Raw genomic sequence first — 14,257 nt, 5'->3', positions numbered from 1 at the left:
TTTGTAGCGTATCAAAGTTTTAAATCTGTTTTCTGTGGCGACAGTCCTCCTCTGGCAGGTAACCATGTATTTTAGGTCAACCAGCAATGATTATTTGCCAGAACTGAAGAAGGGAGCAACAGTAGTGACTAAGGCTCGGTTTAAAAAATCAATTTTATGATTAAAATCTTGATTTGTTTTTTTAAATGCTGGTTATTTCCTGCAGCCTCTTAGTTAGAAATCTCGAATATGCAAGATGTGCCAAGGAGTGGTCAAATATTGTCAAAATGGTACTGAGACTGTAACTAGAGCAGGAATAGGAGGATGGAGGAGGTTGTGGTGGGAGTTACAAATGTGATCTCTTGATTTCTCTGTCGGTTTGGAAGAAAAAAAATCGAACCTCGAGAGAGTCCAAGAGAAGTTTCTGATGCTTCAGTTGAAAATAAAACTTCAGAGGAAGGATTAGTGTCTAACAAAGAACAGATTGATAGCGAGGATAAACATGGATTAGCAGTGGTGTGTCTTTCTCTTGATGGAGAGCGCTGAAAGTAAAAAGGGAACCAAGAGACTGGTGTGTATGTAAAAACAGCCACCGCCAGAAGGGGGAGACAGAAGCGCCACGCTGCAGCTTTAATGAGCAGTTTCAGTAGAGATAGGAGCGATGGGAAAGAGAGCCGGGCAACGACATGCAGCAAAGTGCGGTTTTAACTTTTATGGACCAGAGACAAATGGTAAACAGATGGAGTTGTCAGTGTGTCAGAGCTCTGAGACACCAGGGCAACTCTAAACTATAAAACATGATGCATGAATTAAGTGGCATCAACTAATTATTTCGCATCAGCTTAACATAGAAAACCTACATGTTTTATCAATTCAGCTTAAAACGTGTGGTTTATATTTTTCAGACCACTTCAGAAAATAAAAACACAAGTTGTTATCTGTGATCGATTTTGAGTGAAACATCATCAGTGCATTAGCTGACTTCCCGGAGAAACACACAATGAAAACTCTCCAGAGACGTTTCAGCACTTTGAAGAACGTGTTCACGATGGAAACCGGGTTTGTGTTTTCAATACACGTTAAATTAACTCCTGATTGTTTCTTTTTATTATAATGAAAACAGTGCAAACCACGATAAAGGCTCGCACCAAACTCAGTGCATTATCTGACGTTAGAATTTGAAAAAGTTATTGGCGGCAGCTTTGCATGATGTTTTTGTTTTGAGTTTGGTGCAAAGATTTGATTCCCCTAATTAACTCAAGGAGAATCTGTAATGATTGTCATGCTGAACAGTCTTAAATCTACTGAACTGGTTTTCTCAATTTGAGTCAAACATTGTAAAATGACTAACAAAAAGTGGTATTGCAAGTGTTTTGTCGACCCCTCCATCCGCCCCATCCACTTTATAGCTTTGTAATACACTGTTGCCCGTAAAGTTGGAATAAAACATCTTTTACCTCTTCTCGTGAACTTATTGTGACGATGTGATTTGTATAAATAGGAATAAAAAGGGGAATGTGTCTGAAAATAAAATTTTTCCAACTCTATGGGCAACGGTGTAGCGTCACCTGACCTCTTTCTTCATATGTCTGTGAAGGTTCGCAGTCATCTAGGTCATGGTTTGTCTAAAGACAAAGCGAAAGCAAAGACAACTCGACATGATTGAGTTTTATTGAAGACATTTCATCCATCATCAAGTTGCTTCGTCGTTCAGAAATGACTGGTGGGAGGTTTTTATCTGAAACATCCGTGGGTTTCAACATCTCACCTGCCATTAGAGGATGTTGTTCAGTTTGTAACCTGGTGGTTTACTTATTTTCCACAATTAGCACTTCTCTAATGACCTTCCTACTACAGAAGCCACTTACGATGAGTGGTGAATGTCCTCCAGAAAACTCAACAAGCCCAGTTGATTTTGGATTTAGGTCAGAAAAGGGGAATAATTAGCTAGTTATTCAGGGCGACTGCAGTGAAACAACATCGGCGTACTCACAGCCGTGCATCAGCCTCCCGAACTTTGAAATTTCAGGTGCAAATACAGAATAAGAGAGTAAACATTACTTGCTGATGTGTTGAAACAAAAAGACAAATTTTTTTTTTAATAAATGTATCTAACAAAATGAGAAACGGAGTCAAATTTTAGAGGAAATCAGGCGTAATGGTGAACAATCCGCATCTGTTGCTTCTTTTCTGACTCTTACTTGATTTAAGTCGACATCCAGTTTAATGATGAATGAGATGTTTGATCTTTTTTAACCTCAAAGCTCGAAAACATACATGTAGTTTCTTTGCATTAACAGTAAAATGGGTCTTTATGAAAGATGTCTCTGAGAGAAAATGGACTCCTCGCAGGTCAGTGTTTAAAGGTCCCGTTTCGGAGGAGGTGGAGAGCGTGAGCGTGTTTATAATTCAGTAGGATGAAATACAACAAAACAAAGTATTACACACACTCCCTGGAAGTCAGAATAGGGAGCCTATTGTTCTGCTTTATCTGGGCCTTGTTTGTTTTCTATGGACCGTGAGTGACACTGGAGCTTTGTGTGTATTCCCATGCCTTGTTTGGTTTAAACAGAACCACGTGTGCTTGTAAGTTGTGACAAGGCCGACACGCCCTGAGCTGCAGCAGACCCTGTGGGGTTTTGAAAAACATGCACTTCATAAACTCCTCACGGTTATACGTTTGTTTGAGCCGATGTGTCACGGCCGCTGATGTTTGCATCTTCATAAACACTGGTTTTGGGGGCTAACATTTCTCGCTGATTGTTCATGCTTCTTTTGTGGTTCCTGGGTGTCCTTCGCGAGCTTCTTCTGAGTCCCGGAGCTTTGGATAAAATTGTTTTAGAATGTCCTGGGGGACGCTCTGTTAACGCTGGATAATAGAGTAAATTGTCTTGCCTTAACTTTGTTAGAACATTTTGGAATAAGATTGCCTAACATGATTTCTGGATTTTGAAGCTCGGGAAGATATATTGCAAGATAAAACGAGAACCAGGCATCTGGTGCAGGCGTTACTCCTTTGAAAAATTAACAGTAGAAAGCCGCCTGCGGACAGCTCACCATGTTTTCAATTGATCTAATGTATGTGATCACAAGAAAAGTCAGTGCTTTCAACATCTAGCTCCACGGGAGTTGCATTGCCCAACAGCACGGTTAAAAGACAATTTTGCTGCTGCTTTAACTTCGTTTGTCTCATCCCTACATTCAGGCAAACATCCAAACATGCTCACAAACACAATATTGTCTATAATATGTATCAGCTGCTTCTGTATGAGCATCTGTCTTTTGTGTGTTATTGACAGGTTCAGGTCCATACAATGCTGGAATCGGACGTTTTGAGTGATTGTCTGGCGAGGCAGCATCTCCACAGCTCTGCCTCCTCCCACCAAGAAAACAGCTCACCTTTACCGGCCTTAGATGACTTCACAGGTACGAAACGATAGCATAAAGTCTCTGTTTTGCCGTTCTGGAAATGAGTAAAAACAAAGACATGGGTAATTTCCCTAACACCTGGCCTGTTAAGCTGTCTCCTTCATTTTCTCCCATAGCCTCATTTGCTCCTTTTCCTTTCCCTCCTCTCTCATTCCTCCGATGATAGCTCATCATGCAAGTGTTTACCTTGTCCAATTACCGGGCACTGACTGTGGGCAACTTGGCCCTCGCCCCGCCCGTCCTTCAGCTTCTCCAAACCGGTTTTCCAGCCAAGCTCTTTTTCTTTCCCTTTCAATGGCTGAACCGGGATCAAGAAGCTGTCAGGTACACTGAGGCTCAGTTGGCAAAAGGGAGGAGAGAGCGTCCAGGAGAGCTGTCCATGTCTATTACTTCAGACTACTTGCAGTTTTAACCAGAGGAGTTTGAGGGAAAAGCCTTAAACGGCACACTCCGAGCTATGTTTATTCAGGGCGAAACAAGCATGTCAGTGTTTAATTTTGAAAATATCCCAAGAGGACTTTGTCTTTATCAAAAATGTATGTGTGCTGGATTTAAGGTGACATATGCTATCCTCGTCAGCTGTGTTTAAACTCAAGGTGTTGAAAGCCCTGCTGATGACATGCAGGTACATGTGTTGCAGCTTTAAACCAACAGCACAAAACTGTGTAGTTAGTATTAAACACCGTAGTCCCAGTAGGCTTCAAAAAAGCCTCTGGAAAGTTTGAAGCTGGCTCCTCTGCAGAGAACAGCAGCTGTAGCTTTGATTTGAGAGTATTATCAGGATAAAAACTAAAAACGGCCATTAAAAACTGCTTGGACCTCTATTACAGCATTTTATTTTTATCATCTGATCATGTGCATGCTTACTGTGTAAGATATTCATGTTTCCATGCTAAAATAATGTTAATAATAGCTAGGTTCTTGCCAGCATCATTTTCCAGTTAGCTGCTAGCCTTGTCAAAAGCTCCTGTGTTAGCTTTAGAGATAAAAGAATATCATTTGCTCAGCTGAAAATTATATTGTGATAATTTTTAATAATTAACAAAAAGCTTCAGATGTTATCTTCTCACAATCAAAATACATATTTGATATGTAATGAAAAGAATATTAGACTTAGCTCTGGTGAAATGAAGTGGCTTTCAAACAAAAGCAGCTAAGCTAACTGTGCTAGCAACAATGTTTACCTAAATATTTGTATTCGGGTGAATTTCTTGTATTTTGAACAAACTGAGCATATGGTCAATCAACGTAGAGCTAGGATGTCTTGCAGGAGCAGTTTTTATGGACAATCTGATATAGTTTTTTTAAGCTGGCTTCACTGTTGCCTTTATTATACCTGTCACTAATCTAAGCTAACTGCACTAGCAACAACATACATAGGCCTTTGGTTATTTTTATTCATTGTTAATATTTTGAACAAACTAAGCATCAGTCAGTCAGTCAACGCGCTGGTAAAATATGCTGAGGTAGCAAAGTTTTTAAGTATGGTAAAGTGAAACTTATTTTTTTAAAACTAGGCCGCTATCACTCTTTGTGCCTGTTGCTAATCTAAGCTAATTGTAATTTTCCCATTTGCATATAGTCAGTGTAGAGATAAAATATGTTCCAGTGGTAGGTGGTAGGTAGTTTGCTGCTGTCGCTCCATTATACCTGTTGCAAATCTAAGCTAAATGTGTTAGCAACAATGTGTAGCTACACATTTAGCCGTATTTCGTTGTTTTTAATTTGTGTTTTGAACAAACCAAACTTCCAAATGTTCTGCTCGGGACACTGAAAACCTTAAGTGAAGTTAAAATCACCTGTGGTTCTCTTCTCTCAGGTGTGTACTCAAACAGCAGCACCACCCACAACAGAGGGAATTCAGAGTTTCTGCCTCCATCAGTCGATACCTGCTCCACCTATCCAGTCCTGGAGGGAAACTTTGATGCCAATAGGTCAATATCTTCAATGACAAGCCCGGGCAGCATGAGAGAGGGGTGAGTGTCAGATCTGAAGAGTTCAAATTAGATTATGTTGCATCCCAAAAGTAATTTACTCACTCATGCAGAGAAAATCGATTGGAAACAATCACCAGTTTCTACAACTGGCCTTTAGCTCATCTGGAGTAACAACAGTAGTTAAACTAGAGGGATTTTTTCCGTGCTTGTCCTTCCCATCTCACATTTCTCCCCCATGGCTTTGCCCTGTTGCACCATTAAGACTATTTTCTTTTCATATAATGATAAACAATAAATGTCAAAATATATTTTTTATTTCCTCACGTTCCCTCTCATGTCCTCTAACATGAGGTTTCTTTTATTCCTTTGGATGCAGAATAGTTTAATGATATTTAATGATCTACCCAGAGGCAAACTTGGTCAGTTCATCCAAATCACAAAAAAAAAATAAAATAGAATTAAAAGAAAGAAACAAAGAAAAAATATATTTTCCCGCTTACCCCTAGTGGCGTCTGGCAAGGTTTTGAGTTATCTGCTTCTGGGATTTTTCCTGTCAACACAACACAAAGGAGCTGAATGGGAATTCGTTTGGCAATTTTCATTCTGGGCTATTTTCTACTTAAGATAAAAATAGCTGAAAGTGACCATTGTTTTGTTCTTCTCTTTGGATCCGTTCTTACAGCAACACATTTTTGAGGGTTCAACCCCAAAAACTGTTCCCTTAAAATGTTTTATTTATTAGACAGATGTGCATTGTACATTAAATCCATTCTGAGCAGTCCCTCCTGTGCCAAACTTCAAAATAATGTCAACCACAAATGCGTGGACTCCATCAAATCCTGGTTTTGTGACCTTAAAGATTTTTACAATCACTGTGCCTTTGCTTTCTCTCATGTCTGGACAGCACATGCCCAGAAACATGGCCGACCGATGTGAGCGTACGCATTCTTGAATAAACCAGAGACATTATCACCAGAGATGGAGTTATGGCTTTGCGGTTGCGCTGATTGGGTAGTTGGAGGCCGCAGAACTCATGTGTACTGTAAACTGAGACAAATTTTGTCTAGCCCAGTATAAAAGTAGAAGTGAGACGTAAAAGATACAGCTGAAAGTCTCCAGGGCTTCTGGACAATATGGCCTCAAATCATTGGACATTGAAGTTTTGCCCGTAAACTGACTTTAATAGGCACTACGGTAACAACAAAGCGGTTTAGCGGTCTAATAAATGATATAAAATCTTCACATATAATACATATTCACGTCTTATTGTCCAGTTGTTTTCAATTGGACTGTAGCTCTTGGCTGAGATGTTAAGATGGATTGTTTTCTCAAACACAAATTCAGACCTAGAAGCTTGAAGGTTAATGGTTCACCTTGGGGAAAAAAATGTTGACGAAACTCTTCCAAGCAGAATATTTAGTTCATAGACTGTGTGTAAATATGAAGTGACAAAGTGTCAGTTCCACAGAAGTGGATCCAAAATATCTTGGAAATGGGCACCGCCATCTTGTGCTCTTGATGTTATTTGACACAAGAACTGGTGCCATAATGATTGGGTTTGGAAGCGTGGTGTTGAGATCCCGCTTCCTGCACGGCTGTATATGCATTGTCTGTCTATAAAGATGGACATGACGTTACCCATAAGATTCTTAGAGAACTGTTTTGAAGCTCAATGTGGTGGCTTTGGCTGACGCCATCTTAGCAGTGGCTGAATCCATCTAATTCCAGGCTAATTCACAAATGGGCAAAGAGGTGGAGCGTGAGGGTATCTGAGGAGGGTGAGTGACACCGAGGCAACTTGGACCTTATTTCTGCCTTAAAATACGATCGTTTACTCACCCATATAACTTTGGTGTCATTTGGAAGATATTTAGATCCAGCGGCGCGCTGCATATATCCATATAGTGGGAGTGACTGGGGCACCGAAATGCAGCCTCTGAATAACGCATTATCTGCTGCGAAACTTGTTCATTTCACCAATATTTTGTTATGATACACTAGTGCTATTCTCCGTTGAGTCCAGAGTTACCTGTTATCATCATCCAGGGTCTGTAGATTGACCTACTAACCTCTGACCTGGATGATGTCATCTCTGAGCGCCGCGCGCACCCACGACGGTCGGCTTGTTTACCTGTAATTTGCTACTGCTAGTTTTTTGCAACATGGCTGAATATTTTTCCGATTCTGAGGTTGTGGACGACGACTTTGTTTATGATGGACGTCCTTACCGTTTTGAGTATACGGATGAGGAGCTCATTGAAAGGAGGATGCGGAGGCAAAGAGAGGAACAGCTGGCCAAAGAACAACAAACCGCTGCATGTCCGCGAATAGACAACAGGTAACTCCGGAGTCAACGGGGAATAGCACTAGCGTATCATAACAAAATATTGGTGAAATGAACAAGTTTCATGGCAGATAATGCGTTATTTAGAGGCTGCATTTCAGTGCCCCAGTCACTCCCACTATATGGTTGTACGCGGCGTGCTTCCGAACAACTCCAAATGACACCAAAGTTACATTGGTGAGTAAACGATCGTATTTTATGGCAGGAATAAGGTCCAGGTTGTAAAAAACGGTAATTCCCCTTTAAGTTGAAGAAGTTGAACATTTTAACTTGTGGTCTGTGGGGACTGAGTCACTTTTGGAGCCTCAAGTGGACATAAGAGGAAGTGCAGCTTTTGGGCACTTCAAATAGTTGGACAACTAGCAGTTATTATTAAGCGTCCACACCTACAGCCAGTTTAGAGTCACCAGTTAACCTAACGAGCACGGCTTTGCAATGTAGGAGGAAGCCAGAGCAGACACAGAAAGGCCCCAGACCATAGACTGTATAAAAAGTGGAAATCATGACAGCTCCTCAGAAGGGAAGCAAAAGCATGTAGAGCTCCCCCTGGTGGCTGGCAGCAGTATAGGCCATAAGCTCCACCTCTTGGGCCAAACTAAAACACTTAAGTTCACGTCAAATAATTTTGTTATTTTGCTGTCCGTATCCCTGGAAATCTAGCGTCAGTTTGACCAATGGAAGGAAGTGGAGACGCGCCGTCCATATTTTATACGGTCTATGGTTTGAACCCAGACTCTTCTTGCCAAAGCCATATTTTAATAAATCAAATGTGTCTGTTTTCCGCAGCAAGCAGCATCTCTCAGCTTCTTTTGCCTCAAAGTGTGCAACCACATCTTCCATGAAGCTATGCACAATCTGCTCATTGACATCCCTTTATGGAGAGATGGCTGAGGATGTCATTGAATCCCACTAGTGGCCACAGTGCACGACGCCCTGCCAAAGGCAACAGCAGACAAGCACTTGCTTTTCCCCCCAAACGACTTAGTGAGACGTTTAATACGCGAAAGTAAATTCTCTTCGCTTCACGGCGCAGCCGGCATCACGCTCTGACCTCATAGCCTGGCGGAGTGTTTACTCTGGCTGAGAGGGGACGCTTCGACTTCTTTTAATACTTGAGGGATTCAGAAGGCCGCGCTGAGCCTTGTCCATCAGCGGGTATTTGTGATGTGCAGTGTTTGTATATTTTGCGGTCAAACAGGGGAGGCGGGTGTGGAGGTGGATTGGCTCTCCGGCGCAGTGTGTCATTCAGATACAGCCACACTAACCAGGATGGCTCTCGCACAGAAACACTATTATACAGTCTGAAGGGAAGAGAAGTAATGAAGTTTACTTTGCAGAAGCTCCCAGTGACATTGGACCTAAAGAGTCGGTTTAACTGAAATGTTTGACATGTCGGCACATTATTCTGTTTACCTTAGCTCTAACAAGAAATGAGCATGCTGTCGTTTCTGTAAGTGCTTCATAACGCTCTTAGATCACATTAAATCCACATTAAACACATCTAATATAATCCCCTTTGATCCTATGTATCCTGTAGGATCCTATCCTATATCCTTCTTCTGGCATCTTTTCCTCAGCTAAAACTGAAAACAGTCAAAGCGGTGCCTCTGCTGCGTCGGCAACAATAGCGAACATGAGCAGAATATCTTAAATTCTGCTCGCTGGATTCCTCCCATTCCAGATAAACAGTAACAATGGCAGCTGATTCTGATTAAAAAGAAAAAAGCGAGTTGCCGGTAAAATATGATCAACAGTTTCCCGAGGTCTTGCTGACAGCTGCTCCCCCAGGCGTGGGCTCACCGCTGGGCACTCCGGCCACAAAAAGACAGATCCACCCAGCACGGCTCAGACATCCCAGCTATGTTGTTGCAGTGTTACAAGAATGTAAGCCGTGGAGAAGCCGCCGTTGTTTATAGTTAAGGTCAGCGCTGATGTTTGAGGGGGGCCACCGATGGGGGGAATCCAGAGACCTGCTGAATATTTCGGGGCTCGCAGCCGTTGCAGCGCATTCGTTTTAACAGTCGCACTATATCAAAGCCCACTTTGTTTACATAATCCTATACGAAGCCTGGTCCCTATTACCACTGGAAGCCACGGCCATCTGTAACTTATATCAGTTTAGGTTTCAGAAACTCCTTTTGATTAATCTTGGCTTTTATTGTGTTTCTCCACTGAAAGCAGAGACTGTTAAACTAAATGTAATAGCATTTGACATGGGAAATGGGTAATAAAGAGACCTGGGGATGATAAACGAGAGATATGTAAAGAAATCTCCAAACATTTTGCTTTTTTTTATAGCCGGTCAGAAGCGAATATAGACAGCGTTTGGGCCGGCAGCCATCGGTATCTGTGACAAGGCCTGGCTTGTTTATGAAGCCCTCAAAAACCTTCCAGCAGAAACCAAGGCCGCTTGACTCTCCGGGGACCAATACGCTGCAGTTCATCATCCAGGAGAGCTCTCAGGCCACATGAAATGCTGAGATCGAGCTCTTTGAAGGAGGAAGGGGGAGGACTCACATACCATAGTGGGGGTTTTCAGCTGCACATCTCCTCGGAGAGAGATTCGGCTCTTTCTTCTTGTCGACTTGGCTCCGGTGACTCATTCGTTTCCATGTTGAGTCAGGGTGTTTGTGCACAGTCAGCGCATTCTTGCAGCGTAACGACGGATACAGCTCTGCACAAAGCCCGCCTACAGTAACCCCCACCCCAGGTGGAAACACTTCCTTATATAAACTGGACTGTTTGTAGATGAGAAGTATTTACATGTTTGCCTTGTAGAACAGCTGCAGTCACGCTCACGGCTAATGGTTATCTGACCTGAAAAAAAAAAAAACAACTTTGTCTTGGTTTTACTCGGTTGTTAAAGATTGATTTAGTACCACGGATGTACACCTGTATGTTACAGAAACTTTGAAGAGGTCAGCAGGAGGTTGAGCCAAGAAAGAGGTGGTTTTTATTTATCAACCTTTTAAAAACGGTTTCTTTCAAAGTTAAACTAACCATGAAAGTGTTAGCCAGCTTCTATCCAAACAAACTCCATCAATCACCACCTCTCTATTTACCTCTTAGTTTGGTTTGCTGACATTAACACTGACAACATGTCTTCAACCTGATCCGTCAGTCTGATCAGAGATTCCAACTTTGCTTGAACTCGTTAGCATACATAATAAATGAAATGATCTGTTCCGAAGCATCAATCAGAACATCCAAAAAACAAGCTGAAACAAAGGTGACTGGACTTGGGACTCATCCAAGTAGCTTCTTCACAGACTGGTAGAGAGCTGAGGTTTAAATAGGAACGTCTACTAGTCCAGTTAGCCTTGCTTCACCTTGTTTTTTGGATATGATCTGGATGATTGAGATCCTTCACAGGCATCAGTCACGATAGAACTGTTTGACAACATGTTTCGGTTTACTGTGGAGCGTTTCATTCGAAAGATCGCCAAGATGGAACCAACATTTTCAGCGCTGCTGCCCACGTGGCTTTCAGCTACGTTAATCTCGTTAAAATGTTGTCACTCGTCACCTGATGTTTACCCCACGTGGAGCAAACATGCTCAGAGGGAATTTATTTATTCCAACCAGAGAGAAATGATCAGATCAGAAGTGTTTACAAGGTTATTAGGAACTAATATTCTCCTGTTGAACCACTCTCGGTCTGATTAAAAGTCCCTTCAGATCAGTGAGGAGGACTATAATGATCTAATCACACTAGCAACCAACGACAGAGCAACAAGCTACACTTTGATGTATTTTCAGTGGAAGTCGGCTTTTATTTTCTGATGTCGGCCTGTTTGTTGCACAAAGTAAAAATAATAATTTCCTCCCGTCCTAAACGAGTGTACTTTTACCTTTTAATACTTTTTGATTATAGTTAAATTCATACAGCGTAGGAACAGTTTTTATGGTAATGGAGTACTTTTACTTTGTAAACTGCATAAATATTTATGTTGACGTACTAAATACACAATGTACCACTTCCAGGAACAGATCAGCGTCCTTGTTCGTATCCACTGACGTCAGCCCGGTGAGCTCCTCCTCCTCGGACCGGGCTGACGTGCGGCTGCAGGGCTACCAGAAGACCTACAACCACCAACAGCAAGTGTTCTCACAACAGCAAGGTAGAGCCAGAGCTCCCTGGGCTAATGCCACTGCCACATGTGCTGCCTGATTCAGTGCCGTCACCATTTCCTCTTCCTAGGCTGTCTGTACGGAGAAGGAAAGGTGGTTCCACCAGTCGGTGACGGAGGCTTTGATCCTGCCAGTTACTTCACGAATCCGTCCACCACTCACTCTACAGGTAAAAAATATATGTGTAAATCAGGAAAAAGGTGTCAGTATGCTCCAATCAAAGAGCTTAATGGGTAACAATGATGCATGGTGATTTAAAATCCACTGTTCGCTTGCTTTATCCTCTGCTTTGGGCTCCACCAACTCCTGAGAGAAATATGTCGTGGTTACAGCTTCACCAGGTTGTAGCTGTAACTGTGTCCATCTGCTGTTTGGTGCTGGGAAGACAGTGGATGGAAGGTTTTTGGAACTTTTTCACTGAACAGCTGCTGAAAATGATGCTAAGAGAGCGATGAGAGAACCACAGAAGGAGATTTATAGACTGGACGGTCAAACAATGAATTGGGCTCAGCACTAGCTGAGCAGAGCGGAGATGCACATTCAACTGATTTTTTTGTAATTAATCACAGTGGGAGCCCTTATTCTCATTGCCACAGTGTTGTCATATGGTTCTAGCTGCTTGAAGGGTTCAGCTAGATTTATGCTTCTGCCTTGGATCTATGCAGAAACTGCAGGAAGTGGCCTGAGCCTGTGTAGGTATTTATATATTGGTGCTGGTTCGTCACCGTTTATGGCACTAAAACACTAGATGGTGACTGGAACTGGAGTTGAATCTAATAAATGTTGAACAACAGAGAAGACGTCAGAGTAGATGATGTGAAGGAGGCAGATGGAAGGAAAACTTCTGTGCTTGTTCAGTCATTTACGAGGAAACGCTGTGCCTTCAGCATATTAGTACCTTCAGTGGCGATCAGCAGCATAAATCTAGCCTTAAAAGGTAAAAACAGTAGTATGCAAGACAGCTGACTGACCACCACGTCTTTACAGCATATAATGATTAAAATAACTCTGGTCACATAAAAAAGAACGCTGCTAATGATAAAACTATTTCTGCTTTTCTTTTCCCAGGGTTTGACTTGCTGCAGGACCTGCAGGGCCAGGCAGGAGGCGGCTACTCCATGTCTCCCTGCCCAGACGACAGCTTCCTCTTCCAGGCAGGAGGCGTCGATCGCTGCCTCAATCAGATCTACTCCATCTACCTGGACTCATGATGGCAACCCAGATCACTCCCATGAAAAACTGGACATAAAATAGAGCGTGAATGATGACGTTGTCAGCATTGTCGATGGGAATTTTAAGTCGGTAGAGGCTTGAAAGCAAACTGATAGAAAATACAGAGGAAATCTAGTGCAAATGTAAATAGCAATGATATTTTTATTCAGAGATGACCGCAGCGTTTGTGATCTGGATAGAAAGAGCTATACGCTTTATTCTTTTTAAACTCCACCTATGAGGATATTTCTGGCGCCCTGGAAGTATGAAAACAACAATATATAATTCAGTACTTTCCAGCTTGGGGTTGATAAGTAGACAAGTCACAAAACAACACAACCACAAATAAAATTTCGTCTTAACTTAACTAAAGCAGTGCCGCCCCCTAGTGTCCAGATGACTGTACAGAAATATAAATAACCGCGGGACAGTGGATCAATGTGGATGAAACTGATAAAAAAATAAAAAAAAAATAAAAAACTGCACTAAAATATATATATTAATTCTCAACAATCAAACAGCAGCATAATCCTTTCTCTTTGTAATATTGTCTTGTTGCTTCGCTGCCTTTATACTGTCGCTGTACAGTTTTTATCAGTGTTATATTCAGTGAGAAGGAGGTGTGCATCGTTTACAATAACTTCTCTGCACTCTTTTCAGTCTCGTCACTGAGACTTTAAGAAAGTGACCAACCAGAAAATGTTTACACTGATTTTGTAGCAATTCAGAGATTTCTTATTATTGTCATTGAACAGTGTATAGACTGTATAAAAAAAAAACATCTGTCTTTTATATCTAAATAAAAACAAACTGTTTGTATATATATATTTTTTTGTATTTAGTTACAATCTTCTTTTTTGTTCTCAGTTCATTTATTTGAAACTTCGGATGTCTTGTTTTATCCTAAGCCCACAAAACATTTTGTTCATTATCATGATATAAGAAATTAGTAAATACGTCAACGGTTTAAATAAGTGTATTGTAGAAACAATCAACCAATAATCCAAATAAATTCACAATCACTTTTTAGTTTCAACCTTTGTTGATGGGATATCCTGCTAGAAAGTCCAAAAGATCTGAGACTACATTGAAAATCTGCCATGTTTTCATGTTAATTTAAAAATAATCCTGAGGTTACTTGAGTTTTATCCTTTCACCAAAGGATAAGCTTCAAGTAAGTAGCTGTGCTTCAGGTTTCCATCAGAAGACTGCTGACTAAGCGTTA

The 14,257-nt window shown here is 41.5% G+C and overlaps 1 protein-coding gene across 2 annotated transcripts in view; it reads left to right on the top strand.

Annotated features, from left to right (window-relative positions):
* Positions 1 to 13,846, top strand: part of glis1a (GLIS family zinc finger 1a) — a 45,971-nt gene extending 32,125 nt beyond the window's left edge. For both annotated transcript variants that reach the window (XM_084547162.1, XM_084547163.1), the window contains 5 exons: positions 3,279 to 3,405; positions 5,228 to 5,384; positions 11,674 to 11,810; positions 11,891 to 11,989; positions 12,889 to 13,846. In XM_084547162.1, the coding sequence (XP_084403288.1) occupies positions 3,279 to 3,405; positions 5,228 to 5,384; positions 11,674 to 11,810; positions 11,891 to 11,989; positions 12,889 to 13,031 (663 nt within the window). In that variant the 3' untranslated portion in view covers positions 13,032 to 13,846. The remainder of the gene's footprint in view (positions 1 to 3,278; positions 3,406 to 5,227; positions 5,385 to 11,673; positions 11,811 to 11,890; positions 11,990 to 12,888) is intronic.
* The last annotated feature ends 411 nt before the right edge of the window (positions 13,847 to 14,257 follow it).

This window comes from Chelon labrosus (assembly GCF_963514085.1).
Source record: "Chelon labrosus genome assembly, chromosome: 6".
Taxonomy (NCBI): domain Eukaryota; kingdom Metazoa; phylum Chordata; class Actinopteri; order Mugiliformes; family Mugilidae; genus Chelon; species Chelon labrosus.
This window is presented reverse-complemented; position numbering and strand designations above follow the sequence as displayed.